The sequence below is a fragment of the Sus scrofa genome, unplaced genomic scaffold, assembly GCF_000003025.6.
Source record: "Sus scrofa isolate TJ Tabasco breed Duroc unplaced genomic scaffold, Sscrofa11.1 Contig2162, whole genome shotgun sequence".
Lineage (NCBI taxonomy): Eukaryota > Metazoa > Chordata > Mammalia > Artiodactyla > Suidae > Sus > Sus scrofa.
In genome coordinates this window covers 87,724-102,887 of record NW_018085037.1, presented here as the reverse complement: position 1 = coordinate 102,887, position 15,164 = coordinate 87,724, and the positions used below count along the sequence as shown (strand labels likewise).

Genomic DNA, 15,164 nt, shown 5'->3' with positions numbered 1-15,164 from the left:
AAAAGTAATAGCATCATGCCCTCTACTTACAATAGAGAATAAATTCTTTTTTTGTCTTTTTGCCATTTTCTTGGGCCGCTCCCATGGCATATGGAGGTTCCCAGGCTAGGGGTCGAATCGGAGCTGTAGCCACTGGCCTACGCCAGAGCCACAGCAACGCGGGATCTGAGCCGCTTCTGTGACCTACACCACAGTTCACGCAACGCTGGATCGTTAACCCACTGAGCAAGGGCAGGGACCGAAACCGCAACCTCATGGTTCCTAATCGGATTCGTTAACCACTGAGCCACGACGGGAACTCCAAGAGAATAAATTTAATCTTTCCTCCATAATGGAGATAAAGAGAATTTCTCTTCAGAGGTTTACAATATTTATTTGTTCTAAACATCCTGAAAGTCAGCAGGATCCTTAGTCTTTGTAGTTCCAAATTCTCTTTCTTTTACGTCCCACAAATTGTTTTACCAACTTAGACACACTATTTTCCAAGAGATATTAAAGAGTAACATTACTGTGATCCAGAGAGCGTTTCCCTGATGTTGTACTTTTTGACCCGTGTGGAGCCCACTCTGTGGAAACCAGATCCTGGTTAAGCATTTGCTCTCCAGGGCTGCAGCTTTCTCCTTTTTTTTTTCCTGCAGCGCCACTGAGAGTTCTGTTTTTTTCCTGATGTGTGTTAAAATATAGATTCTCGACAGGACTCCTCCTTCTTGAACATGTGACTTCGAGGAAGGGGAGGAAACGTGTCAGAAATTCTTACTACTTGTTCTGACTTTAAATCAGCTTGCAAATAGTCTTGGTCCCAGTGAAATATTAAAAAGCAACCATTAATTCAAAATAAGAATAAAACAAATTTCCCAGTATTGCCTGAAAACCCAGACCTCAAGAAAGGTTTCAAAGCCATCCAGACTACATCCCATTGATTTCAGTAGAGTGCCACAGAAAAAAAGCCTGTAAATGAAACAGCTGGAGAATTAGAAGATATTCTGATATTTCACTAAGAGAAATTTAATAGATACAAAAGTTATTCACTGACAGAAAAGCATAAGATAGGGGAATGAGGAAAATGTCTTTTAGACATTTTTCTCTAGTAGTGAATATGTTACAAATAAACTTTTCTGTTAGAGTGTGCATTTCCAATACTCAAATTATAGTATGTGTTATTTCTATAAAATAATCCTACCATTAATAGTACATATTGATTTGGAAAAAAGTTGCTGGAGCGTATCATTAAAAAAGTTACTGGAGCGTATAAAAAAGATATCTGATGCCTGAGGTTGAATAGTAATTTTATGAAAGATATTCAATCTGCAAATCCCTAAATAATAAGTTGAGGATCATAAGATTTAGACTTTTATACAGTCCTAATGTGGCTTTGTCTTGATGACTGTGATTAGTAATTCAAACACTTCAGTATCTGTAACAACTAATTCTGTTTGTGTCTTAGAGGTCAGTGTTTAAACCCCCCGTTTTAGAGTGAGTAGTACTCAGAAGAGTTTTATGAGTTGGCTTATGGTCACAAGACTCCCTTGAGTTAAAATTACATTCCACCAATAATTAATAAAATACAGAAGCACAAATTGATTGCCTTATGTACATGTTTAAATGTTGCAAGTCTCATCTCTGAGTCATAAAACAATTTTAACTATCTGCTTCAGTATGGTAATAATTTTTGTATTCTATATTTGAAACGTAGTGTGGTGTAAAGTAGATGGAGCCAGACTTTCTAAACTGAAATCCTGTGGTTTCAGTTATCAGCCGTGTGAACTTGGGAAAATTATTTAACTTTTTGGAGCATCAGATTTCTTATCTATAAGAGAGGGATAATAATACATACTTTAAGCAGTTAGTATGAGGATTAAATAAATTTAATATACATAAAACAGTATAATACTGGTTAACACATAGTAAGCATTCAAACAAGTGTTAGCTATTACTATTTCAATCAATTCAAGAGGTGTGTATGCTGTAAAAATAATCATTTTTATCACTTTTGGTAGAGCTCATACTGGTATTTGACAAGATATATGGTAAACACCTCTCCTCTTTTTTTTTTTTTTTTGGCAGCACACTTGGCATGTGGAAGTTCCAAGGCCAGGGATTGAACCTGCGCCATAGCAGTAATTAGAGCCACAGCAGTGACAATGCCGATCCTTAACCCGTTGAGCCACCAGGAACTCCAACATTTTCCCTTTTTCAACCATACTTTTAGAACTGTATACGTATAGTGTAAATATTATTTATTTATTTATAAAGATAGTAAGAAACAAAATAAATCAATGACACATTTTTTGGTCTAGCAAAATTCTAAACATATGGAAACTTGACAATATCCACTTTGATTTAAAGATCTCAATTTCATTCTTGTATTTTTTCTATTTGCCTTTAGTTTTCTATAGCTTTATTTTTCTTTTTAAAAATTTCTTTAAAGTTGGAATTGAATTTTATAATTTAAGTCCAATTGTGAAAAATATTCAGTTTTTGTTTAAGAAATTAAAAAACAAAAATGTATATAAATTTTTGTATATGTATATTTGCTTTAATTACATTACTGCACTGTGATTCCCTAGTCCCTTGATCCTTATTCTATAAGTATATTCCATGGGTTGGCTCTCTGGAAAAATTACAGAGCAATCATCTAGATTCTTTAATTTTTGGAAAATTTCCCAGTATTTTTCCAGGATGGGTAAATTCAGATTGTGAAGCAGGTGCTTTTGCCCTAGACATACAATATAATGTCTTTTTGAACCCTTTGACTAAATCAAGAGGTGTTCTTCTATTTCCTTTTTATTTACCTTTTTTTTTTCTTGCTTGCTTTAGTCCTTTACTTTTAGGAGACATTTACAGCGAATTATTAGCAGCACCTCATTGTTTGGCTGCATTTCACAATAACTGGAGTATTTGGAAATTTTAGAAATATAGAGTCTGAGACTCCTATGCCCTCACCAGGGATTCTAGTATTCTCTGTTTATGCTGCCCCATTGGACACTATCATATAGTTACAAGGCTTTAAATGCTACCTACATTTTGATGGCTTTCAAATTTGTATTTCCAGTCTTCTCCATTGAGCATCAAACTGGTAGTTCCAACTGCCAAATTTCATTCATTTTTGGATGTTTAGCAAAAATATGAATCTAAACATGGAGAAAATAAAACTCTCGATTCCCATTGTGCCAAATCTGCTCTCTCTTCATTCTTCCTAAGCATAGTAAATGGGACAAATATCTACTATTACTGGCCAGAAACCTAAGGCATCCTTAATTACTCCCTTGCCCTCATTGAAAATTTATCTATTTCAAGTTTACCTCTTCTCTCCTTATTTATGGCTACTGCCAACAATGAGCCACTCTCTACCTCCGACATCATCCAATGGCCTCCAAACTTGTTTCCCTCCTCTAACTTTATTCCTTTTCAATCCATTCTCCATTTGGCAGCTAAAAGTGTTCTTAAAATTTTTATTTTTTTCCATTTGCTTTTTTGAAATCTTTTAAGAATCTTTACACACTTAGAATAAGATTCAGACTCCTTATCATGACCTAGCCCCTTTTATCCGACCAAACTTCTTCCATTCTCTTCACCCCTGTGTCTCTCTAGGAATGCAAGCATTTAAAAGGTTTTTGCACTGTCCCACTTATCAGTAATATTGTCCCAAGTTGTGTTCTTTATTTTCACTTTGTTTCTCAGCTATCATCTATTCAATGAGAGCTTCCTTGATTTTCTAATCTAAACTAAGATCCTCTCCACCCCAGTCTTCTCTATTATGTTTTCATATTTTTTCTTTAATAGACCTTACTATACATTTTTTTTTCTTTTTTGTTGTTGTTGTTGTTGTTCTTGCTATCTCTTGGGCCGCTTCCGCGGCATATGGAGGTTCCCAGGCTAGGGGTTGAATCGGAGCTGTAGCCACCGGCCTATGCCAGCCCACAGCAACTCGGGATCCGAGCCGCATCTGAGACCTACACCACAGCTCACGGCAACGCCGGATCGTTAACCCACTGAGCAAGGGCAGGGACCGAACCCGCAACCTCATGGTTCCTAGTCGGATTCGTTAACCACTGCGCCACGATAGGAACTCCCAACATTTTGCTTTTTAAAAATGTATTGTCTTAGTCTCTTTGGGCTGCTATAACAAAAATATTGTGACTGGGGACTTAAACCAACAATTATTATTATTATTATTATTATTATTATTATTATTATTATTATTATTATTATTTTGTCTATTGTCTTTTAAGGGCCACACCTGTGGCATATGGAGGTTCCCAGGCTAGGGGTCTAATTGGAGCTACAGCTGCTGGCCTATGTCACAGCCACAGCAAAGCCAGATCTGAGCCTCATCTGCAATCTAAAGCTCACGTCAATGCTGGATCCTCAACCCACTGAGTGAGGCCAGGAATCGAACCCACAACCTCATGGTTCCTAATCGGATTCATTTCTGCTGTGCCACGACGTGGGAAACTCCCAACAATTATTTCTTATAATTTTAGAAGCTGGGAAAGCCAAGATCAAGATGCTGGCAGATTTGGTGTCTGGTGATGGTCTACTTTCCTAGTTTATAGATGCAGTCTTATTGTTGTGTCCTCTCTGGGCAGAAGGGGCAAGCGAGCTCTGTGGAGTCTTTTAGAAGAGCACTATTTCCATTCTTGAGGGCTCTGTCCTTATGACCTAGTCACCTCCTGAAGGCTTACCTCCTAGTACTATCACACTGAATCACATTCATCTGCTTTTATGAATCCAAAAAGATATTATTGTGATTTTGTCAAAGAGTGTTCTGCCTAAGTTTTCCTTTAGGAATTTTTTAGTATCTGGTCTTACATTTAGGTCTTTTATCCATTATGAGTTTATTTTTGTATATGGTGTTAGAGAATTTTTTTTGCCACACCCATAGCCTGTGGAAATTCCTGGGCTAGGGCACGGCTGCCATCTATATCACAGCTGTGGCAACACTGGATCCTTAACCCACTGTGCCAGGGCAGGAACTCCTCAGAATGTCCTAATTTCCTTCTTTTACACATAGCTCTTCAGTATTCTTAGCACCACTTTCTGAAGAAACTGTCTTTTATCCATTGTATGTTCTTGTCTCCTCTGTTGTGGGTGAATTGACCATAGTGTGTGGGTTTATTTCTGGGGTCTCCTGTTCCATGGATCCATGTGTCTGTTTTTGTGCCAGTACTGTACTGTTTTGATTACTGTAGCTTTGTAGTGTAGTCTGAAATCAGTGACGATGATTCCTCCAGCTGTCTTCTTTTTTTCTCAAGATTGTTTTGGCTATTCAGAGTCTTTCGTGTTTCCATACAGATTTCATTTTTTAATCGTTATTTTTTAAATTAATTAATTTATTTTTAGTCTTTTGTCCTTACAGGGCCACACTCATAGCATATGGAGGTTCCCAGGCTAGGGGTCTAATCGGAGCTGTTGCTGCTGGCCTACACCAGAGCCACAGCAAAACGGGATCTGAGCCGCATCTGTGACCTACACCACAGCTCACAGCAACACCAGATCCTTAACCTACTAAATGAGGCCAGGGATCGAACCTGCAACCTCATGGTTCCTAGTCAGATTCAATGGGAACTCCCCATACAGATTTTAAAATTATTTGTTCTGGTTCTGTGAAAATGTCATTGATATTTCGAATAGAGATTTCATTGAATCTTTTGATTGCTTTGGGTAGTATGGTCATTTTAATAATATTTTTTCTTCTAATCCAAGAACCTGTTATACCTTTCCATCTATTTGTTTTGTCTTCAGTTTCTTTCATTATTGTCTTGTAGTTTTCCAAGTACAGGTCTTTTTCCTCTTTAGGTGGTTTGTTCCTAGGTATTTTATTCTTTTCGATGTGATGGTAAGTGAGATTGTTTCCTTAATTTCTCTTTCTGCTCTTTCATTGTTAGTTTATAGAAATGTAAGGGATTTATGTGTATTAATTTTGTTTCCTATAACTTTGCTAAATTCATCAATGAGCTCAAGTAGTTTTCTTGTGGTATCTTTAGGATTTTCTATACATGATATCATGTCATCTGCAAATAGTGACTGCTTTACTTCTTCCTTTATGGTTTGGATTCCTCTTATTTCTTTTTCTTTTCTGATTGCTGTGGCTAGAACTTCCAAAACTATATTGAATAAAACTGGCAAGAGTGGACATCCTTATTTGGTTTCTGATCTTAGAGGAAATGCTTTCATGTTTTTCATCATCAAGTATGATTTTAGCTGTGGGTTTGTTATATATGGGCTTTATTATGTTGAAGAATGTTCCCTCTATGTCCTCTTTTATAGAGAGTTTTTTTTTTTAAATCATAAATGGATGTTGAATTTTATCAGAAGTTTTTCTGCATCTATTGAGATGATCATATGTTTTTTTTCAATTTGTTTATGTGGTATATATCACACTGATTGATTTATAGATATTGAAAAATCCTTGCATCCCTGAGATAAATTCTACTTGAACATAGTGTATGTGAATCCAACATAATGTATTGTTGGATTCAACTTGCTAGTGTTTTGTTTGTTGGTGAAAAATTTATTGTCATTTTAGTATGAGTTCATGATTACGCTGAATGCATTTCTGTGAAGAGTTTTTCCTTGTGACTATGACACCAATTTAACCAGGAAAGCTCCTTGAAGGGCATTAACTGCAACCCTGGGATTTATCCTCCCAATGGCCCCAGTCAAGAAAAGAAAGTCATATTACTCTTTTTGTTCCTGTAAAAGCCCCATTTGCTCTGGAGTAAGGGGTGCATCCCCTGATACCTTAAATGCCCTAAAGAGTTCCCATGTTCTGCTAAAAGGAAATCTTTTGGATAAACCTAGGCTCTCTCTTCTGTGGCAATGATAATCATAATTATTTTCAGACTACTTTCGATAGTTAGATTATGTACATTAGCAAAGATGGACTATGAGGGCAATTAGGTTAATGTTCTTAGGTCACATGACAACCAGAGAGCTTCATATTAGTTTATACATGATGAGGGCATAGACAGGAAGAGAATGATAGAGAAGGTGGACAAACACAGGGAGGTCAGTATTGAAAGAAGTTGATGGAGCACTAAACCAGGTTTACTATAAAGGAACGAATAGGACAAGACTTAGAAAAATGTCTATTAGTAACAATGGGGGTGAGAAGAAAGTGCCAAGCCATCTGCTTTCCCAGTAATGACTTAATGGAAGAAAGAAAATATTTTATTCCATGGTTTATAAAGTCTACCTTTGATAGGGTCTTCATTTACCTCTTTTCCACTAAGAAGAAAATCAAACCACAAACCTTTGAAGTTTTATCTTCCTGAATTCTGTATTTTTTCTGTCCCTTACCTCTTATCCCTTTTTACTTTTAGAAAAATTCTGAAAGACAGGTAATAAAAGTACCACAAAGCTGCTACTTCCTTTTAATTAATGTAATATGAAATTAAGGCAGCTTTATAAGGGAGGAAAACTATGTCTGCATCAGAAAAAGTGCCCATAGCATTTGAATTCAAATATCTTATGATGTATTAATCCTTATTCTAGGAGAATTTTAAAAATCCATTAGAACTTTTCTGTCATACCTTGAAAAGCTGATAGTCATTGACAATACCAATAACATCAAATGGTATATAGATACCTCTATGCCTGCCTAAATCAGTCTTAGCCAACTTCAATGTTCCTGGGTCTCCAGCTTGTAACTCAACCAATCAGACACCTCTGGTTTTTTTAAGCCAGTAAAAAAAGTCCCTCAAAAGATTGGAGGTGAATCTGTTTGGGTTGAATTTGTCTTTTGTCCTATTCAATTAGAGAATGTGAGAGGAGCAGAAGTGGCAGGGCAAAGCTGTTTGGGAATATTTCAATGGTGGATTACTGTGACTTGCAGCAATAACTATATAATAAAAGTGTTTATTTTTTCTATGAAAGATGGATAATGCACAGAGAAAATAAGCAACTGAAAATCAAACTATTAGTAAACATTTGAATTTCTTAACTTTATTATTATTATTATTATTTTTACAAAAGAACCACCACAAGATGACCTTGTATTTGGATTTTATGTGATATTCATGTCATTGTCCCTTATTTTTTTTATTTTTTATTTTTTTTGCTTTTTAGGGCAGCACCATGGTGTGTGGAAGTTCCCAGGCTAGGGGTCAAATCAGAGCTACAGCTGCTGACCTACGTCATAGCCACAACAATCCCAGATCCGAGCTGCATCTGTGACCTACATCACAGCTCAAAGCAATGCCAGATCCTTAACCCACTGAGCAGGGCCAGGGATAAAATCCTGCTCCTTATGGATACTAGCTGGGTTCTTTTCCACTGAGCCACAACAGGGAACTCCCATGTCTTTGTCTGTTAAAAATTAGTGAATTTTCTATTCAGATTCTCTCATTTCAAATCGTATACCTAAAGACATATGATGTAATTGTAAATTATGGCTTAGAATTTAATTTCTTAGCTCTTATTCTAAGAAATTTTGTGGGAACTACCTTTTAGCCTTATTTTCCAGATCTCACAACCTTGTGATATATGCACTTTCAAGTACCACAATCAGAGTTCCTCCTCTCCTTCCTGATCCAAACACTTTCCCTTTCTTGCTCCTTCCTAAACCTTTTCTTTGACTGTCCCTTTTTTTTTTGTCTTCCAAAAAAAGTTGTCTTCTCATTTATGTTTGGAAGCATTTTATCACTGAATTCTCCAATCTATTTCACGTCTCAGTTAATTAATCAAGACTATCAGTCGTTTTTGTTTCTTTGTTTCCATAAAGGCCACTTGAGTATGTGGCTTTACCACCTCAGCACTTCATTCCTCCTTTACCTTCTGGGTGCCATTGTGTGGACATTGTCCAGTGGACCACTTCTGTGAAGTTTCAGCACTGCTGTGATTATCATGTGTTGATACTCATGCAATGAGATTCATCTTAGCTCATTATTGTGAATATTAATAAGTTGGTGTGTGCATGCATGTGTCTTTATACTTGTATTTTCATGTTATTTTTGTCTGAGAATAAGCTGACAACATAAATAAATAAGAATATTTCATCCTTTCTATAAACATATTCAACTGAAATTGACTTTTTCATTCAACATCGACATTTTAAAGTTACTACTGAATTGTTTTTCATCTCATGGTAAATTCTCTCAGCTATATGTAAGATGATTAAAACTGGAGATATTTCTTTCTGTGTAATCACAAAATTGGAAATAATCTGAACATTACGGAAAGGAGGATAAAGATTTTCTTTTTGTAAAAAAAGGGTTTTTTTAAATGAAAAGATATGGGATATCTTTAATCATTTATCCAAATGCTAACTTATGGATGTACAAAGGAACTCATTAGCTTGAGAAGTTATTGATTGTATCTACAACAGGGCAAATGTCTGAATGAAACTTCAAAACAAAACCATAAAAATCCTACTGTCGTATTTCGGGATTTGGAAATGGCATAGATTTTTTCCCCAATCAGTTTTCAGGGGTTTGACAATGAGTGGGGCATCCTTCAGTTTATGTGCTTCTTTCCTCAGGCATTGGAAAAAAATGAATGATGAAGGAAAAAAATGCAAGTTCTGAAGATTACTTTGTTCTAATGGGTTTTTCCAATTGGCCTCACCTTGAGTTAGTTCTCTTTGTAGTTATTTTGATGTTCTACTTGATGACATTGATAGGCAACTTGTTCATCATTATCTTGTCATACTTGGACTCCCATCTCCACACTCCCATGTACCTCTTCCTCTCAAACCTGTCTTTTCTGGATCTCTGCTATACCACCAGCTCCATCCCCCAGTTGCTGGTCAACCTCTGGGGCCCAGGAAAAGCCATGTCTTATGTAGGTTGCATGACTCAACTTTACTTTTCCCTTGCACTGGGATCCACAGGATGTGTGCTACTGGTGGTGATGTCCTATGACCGTTATGCAGCTGTATGTAGACCCTTGCATTACACTGTCCTCATGCACCCTTGTTTCTGCCATCTGTTGGCTGTGGCTTCTTGGGTAAGTGGCTTTACCACCTCAGCACTTCACTCCTCATTTACCTCCTGGGTAACCCTGTGTGGACATCGTCAGGTGGACCATTTCTTCTGTGAAGTTCCAGCACTGCTGCGACTGTCTTGTGTTGATACCCGTGCTAATGAGCTGACCCTCATGGTCATGAGCTCCATTTTTGTGATCATACCACTTATTCTCATTCTCAGCTCCTATGGTGCCATTGCCCAGGCTGTGCTGAGGATGCAGTCAACAGCTGGACTTCAGAAAGTCTTTGGGACATATGGAGCCCATCTTCTGGTTGTATCCCTGTTTTTCATTCCAGTCATGTGCATATATCTCCAGCCCCCATCAAGAGGTTCTCAAGATCAAGGAGAGTTCATTGCCCTCTTTTATACTGTTACCACACCTAGCCTCAACCCTCTAATCTATACCTTGAGAAACAAAGATATAAAGGGGGCAGTTAAAAGATTAATGAGGTGGGAGAGGGAGATGTGATGGATCACCTGTTTAGCAGCTTTTGTTTGAAGAGCATTATCTATCTTGGAGGGTTCTTCTGGTCCTTTGAGACTTTTTTTTTTTTGTCTTTCCTATGGCCGCACCTGCAGCACATGGAGATTCCCAGGCTAGGGGTCCAAATGGAGCTGCAGTTGCCAGCCTACACAAGAGCCACTGCAATGTGGGATCCAAACTGTGTCTATGACCCACACCACAGCTCACGGCAATGCCAGATCCTTAACCCACTGAGCAAGGCCAGGGATCAAATCCGCAACCTCATGGTTCCTAGTCGGATTTGTTAACCACTGAGTCACGATGGGAACTCTGAGACTTATTTTTGATCTATAACCCAGCAAGTTTAGAAGAAAAGTTCTGCTCCAAATTTGTTGTTCTTTTAATTAAAAGAATTAACCAATTGGTTAACCAATTAACCAATTGGTTAATTCTGGACTATTATCTAGAGATAAACTTTTTGATGTGTACCACTTTAATCTATTCAATATTTAGTGTCTATAGAAATTAGGCAGTGGGTTTTAAAATTAATACACTAATTTATAGAGCAAATATTAGTATCTATAGAAAGAGAGGGGCATACAGCAAAGACTTGGGCTAATGGAGTTTTTGGTCATTAATAGCCATTACATTTACCTAAATGGTAAAAATTTTTTGGCTGAAACACACTTTTTCCAAGATACTACATTACATGAGTGTTTTGTTTTGTGGGTCTATATATATATATGTATATATTATAAAGAATTGCCTTTCTAAATGGTTCATTCATTCATCCATTCCTTTATTTATCTACTTATTCATTCATTCATTCATTCAATTCATTGGCTAAATATCTTCTAGATTGTTGGCTTGGTAACATAGATGAATTTTTCCTGAATAGAACTCACTTTCTAGTGGTGGAAATGACAGTGTTAAGATAGAAAATGAAGTATCTGTATAGGACTTAGTTTCCAATGGGCACAATGCTAATAAATTAATGTATCTTTAAAAAAATCTAAAGCAAAAGAAGTTTGGCCAAAACCTTGAAAATAAATACCAGATGGTAATTTCTGCAGGAAGGTAATCTCATTACATGAAATAAAACCAAACAAACAGAACAAGTTTAATTTCCTTTAGTTGAGTTAATGACAAGGATATCGTTTAAATTTAAAGTACCTTAAAGCTTTTCTTTTTAAATATCATTAGTCTTTGCTGTGTAGCATGAGTTTTTTTTTTTAATGTAGAACATAAAATTGGACCATATTTTTTAAAGTTACCATTCCTTATGGTAGATAATGACCAAAAAATTCACAGCTGTGAGAGATTCTCAATTAATACAGCAGATATAGGCTTCTCTTCTCCCTCTACTTTTTCAAGGTAGTTAGAAGTATATGGATAGTGGGAACAATTTCTAACATTGTGATTTATAGACTGCTAATTCATGAGAACTTGTAAACTGGGAACAATCATGTTAAATAATGTTAGAGGATCAAATATCTGAAGCAGTTAATACCAGGCTCTGAAAACAACTTGATTCATCTAATGGATGTCTTAAAAACTTACCCATTTTTATACATGGATGTCTTCTTCTTATTGAATTCTAAGTGGCATTTACATATTCTTGACTCAAGTCCTATGTCAGATAAATGTTTTATAAATGTCTTCTTCCAGTCTGTGGTATGCTTTTATTTTCTAATAGTGTCTTTCAAAGAGCAAATTTTTAACTTTAATGAAATATGCATTGTTTCTACAAAAAAGCATGCTGGCATTTTGATTGTGGTTGCATTGAATTTGTATACCAATTTGGAAAGAGCTGACATCTTGGTGATATTGAGTCTTCTGATTTAGGAACCCAGTATATATCTCTATTTATTTACATCTTTTTAGTTTCTCTCAGAAGGATTGATGTTTTTATTATACAGATTTTGTACCTATTTGGCAAAATTCATCCCTAAGTATTTAATGTTTTCGAATGCCATTGTGAATGACATAGAAGTACAATTGATCTTTGTATATTGACCTTGTATCCTGTGACTGCTAAATACGCATTTTATTTCTGGTAGACTTTTAATAGATTTTTAAAGATTTTCTGAGTACATGATCATGTCATTCATAAATAAGGACTTTTATTTCTCTCTCTCCAACTGTTATTTCTTTTATATTGCTATGTTACTCTGTTGCACTGGCTGTGATTTCCAGCTTAATGTTGAATGGAAGAACTGGGAGCCAAAATGCTTGCCCTAATCTTAAGGGGAAAGCATTGTCTTTTACTAATAAGTATATTAGCTATGCTTTATCTGTGTCCTCTACCAGGTTTAGGAAGTTGCATTTTTTCCTTGCTTTTCTGAGGTTTATCATGCAAGGGTATGAAAATTCTGTCCAACACTTTTTCTGCATTTTGTGAGATGATCTGATAGCCTTTCTTCTTTATTCAATTAATACAGTAAATTTAATTGGTTAATTTTCGTAACTTAAAATAACCTTGTCTCCTGAGGGAAAAAAACCTCTTGATATAATATATTGTTCTTTTAAGGCCATTCTGGACTTCATTTGCTAATCATTTTTTGGTAAGAGTTTTAGTGTCTATAATCATGAGCAATATTAAACAGTATTTTTCTTTTCTTGTGATGTATGTGTCTAGTTTCTGTACCAACTTAATGCTGGATTTATTACATGACTTGGCGAATATTCCCTTCTCTATTTTCTGAAAGAGTTTGTTTAGCATTGGCATTACTTCTTCTTAAATGTTCAATATAATACTCTTGTGGATATATAAGTCCATAGTTCTTTTTGTGGGACCATTTTAGATTAAAACTTCAATTACTTTCATTGTTATAAAAGTATTAAGATTTTTCTATTTCTTTAAGAATCTGTTTTGATTATTTGTATCTTTCAAAGAATCTACTGATTTCACCTTTGTCATCAACTTTATTATTCATAATATTCCATTATTGTCCTCTTAATGTTTGTAGGATTCCTACTGACCTCCATTTTATTTCTGATCTAGTAGTTTATATCTCCCACACTTTTGTGTGAATCAGTCTAGATAGAGATTTGTCAGTTTCATATTTTATTTTCAATAACTTTGTATTTCACATATCTACTTTTATATTTACCATTCCCTTTCCTTTGCTAAATTTTAGTTTAACATCATCTTCCTTTTTTAGCCTTTTAAGGTAAAAGCTTCTGTCATTGATATTAGATCATTTCCCTTTGTTTAAAATAAGCATTTAAATCTATACATTTTTCTTTAAGCACTGATTTAGCTGCATCTCACATATTTTGACATTTTCTATTTTAATTTTCACTTTGTTTCAAAGACTTTTTTTTTTTTTTTTTTTTGTCTTTTTGCTATTTCTTTGGGGCCGCTCCCATGGCATATGGAGGGTCCCAGGCTAGGGGTCGAATCAGAACTGTAGCCACCGGCCTACGCCGGAGTCACAGCAACACGGGATCCGAGCCGCCTCTGCAATGTACACCATAGCTCGCAGCAACGCCGGATCCTTAACCCACTGAGCAAGGGCAGGGACGGAACCCGCAACCTCATGGTTCCTGGTCGGATTCGTTAACCACTGCTTTGAGGAACTCCTCAAAGACTTTCTAATTTCCTTTGTGATTTCTTTGACTGAAGGGAGTGGCACAGTTGGTGTTATCATAAAAGAATGACAAAAAACAGATATGAGAAAATAAAGATTCTAGTAAAAGTGATAATTTCCTATAAATCTATAAATATTTGACTATTGTACATCATTTCTATCTTCTATGTAGCTTTTGTGTTGTTCACACAAGTTTAAAGAATTTGTTTTTTCTGAGGTTTTTTTCTTTCTCCCTTATCTGAGTTACAGTTCTCTGTCTTTTCATTTTTATAGGTTTTTGGTGTGGTGCCCTTTTTGCAGATAATACAGTTTTAACTTCTCTTATTTCTGTGTCTGCCTCCCTTGTGGCTGAAGTTGGTCCAGGGGCTTGCTCTAGGCTTCCTGATGGGAGGGATAGGTGCCTGCCCACTGGTGGATAGGGCTGCGCACCAGCTGAATAGGGCTTTGTCCCTGGGTGAGATTAGACGTGGCTGTGTGCCTGGGCTCTTTAGGCAGCCTGTTTACTGATGGGTGGGCTGTGATCCCACTTGGATTGTTGTTTGGCCTGGGGCTTCTCAGCGCTGATGGGTGGGGTCAGGTTTTCCCAAAATGGCCACCTCCAGAGAAACTCACGCTGATGGATATTCCCAAGAGCTTTGCTTCCAATGTCCTTCCCCACAATGAGCCACAGTCACCCCCTGTTTTCCCGGGAGATCCTCCAAGAACTGCAGTCAGGTCTGACCCATATTCCTATGGAGCCTTTGCTTTGCCCTGGGACCCAGTGCACATGAAAGTCTGTGTGAGTCTTTCAAGAACAGGGTCTCCATTTCCCCCAGTCCCATGGAGCTCCTGCGCACAGGCCCCACTGGCCTTCAATGCCAGATGCTCCAGGGGCTCTTTCTCCCAGTGCCTGATCCTTAGGCCTGGGGATTTGATGTGGGGCTCAGAACTCTCACTCCTGTAGGTGAGTCTCTGTGATACAGTTACTTTCCAGTCTGTGGGCTTCCCACCTGGGAGGTGTGGGGTTGTTTATATCATGTAATCGCCCCTCCTACTTCTTGATGTGGCCTCCTTTTTGTCTTCTGGAATAGGATATCTTTTTGAAAGTTTCCAGTCCATTTGGTTGAAGGTTGTTCAGCATTTGGTTTTAATTTTGTTGTT

General features: G+C 36.8%; 1 protein-coding gene across 1 annotated transcript; it reads left to right on the top strand.

The window, feature by feature from the left end:
* Positions 1–9,498: 9,498 nt before the first annotated feature.
* LOC110258482 (olfactory receptor 2J3-like) lies at positions 9,499–10,437 on the top strand. Its single transcript, XM_021081745.1, has one exon. The coding sequence runs from the start codon at positions 9,499–9,501 to the stop codon at positions 10,435–10,437; it is 939 nt and encodes a 312-aa protein (XP_020937404.1).
* The last annotated feature ends 4,727 nt before the right edge of the window (positions 10,438–15,164 follow it).

Coding starts and splice junctions, on each gene's coding strand:
- LOC110258482 (XM_021081745.1), top strand. CDS start 9,499: ATGATGAAGGAAAAAAATGCAAGTTCTGAAGATTACTTTGTTCTAATG.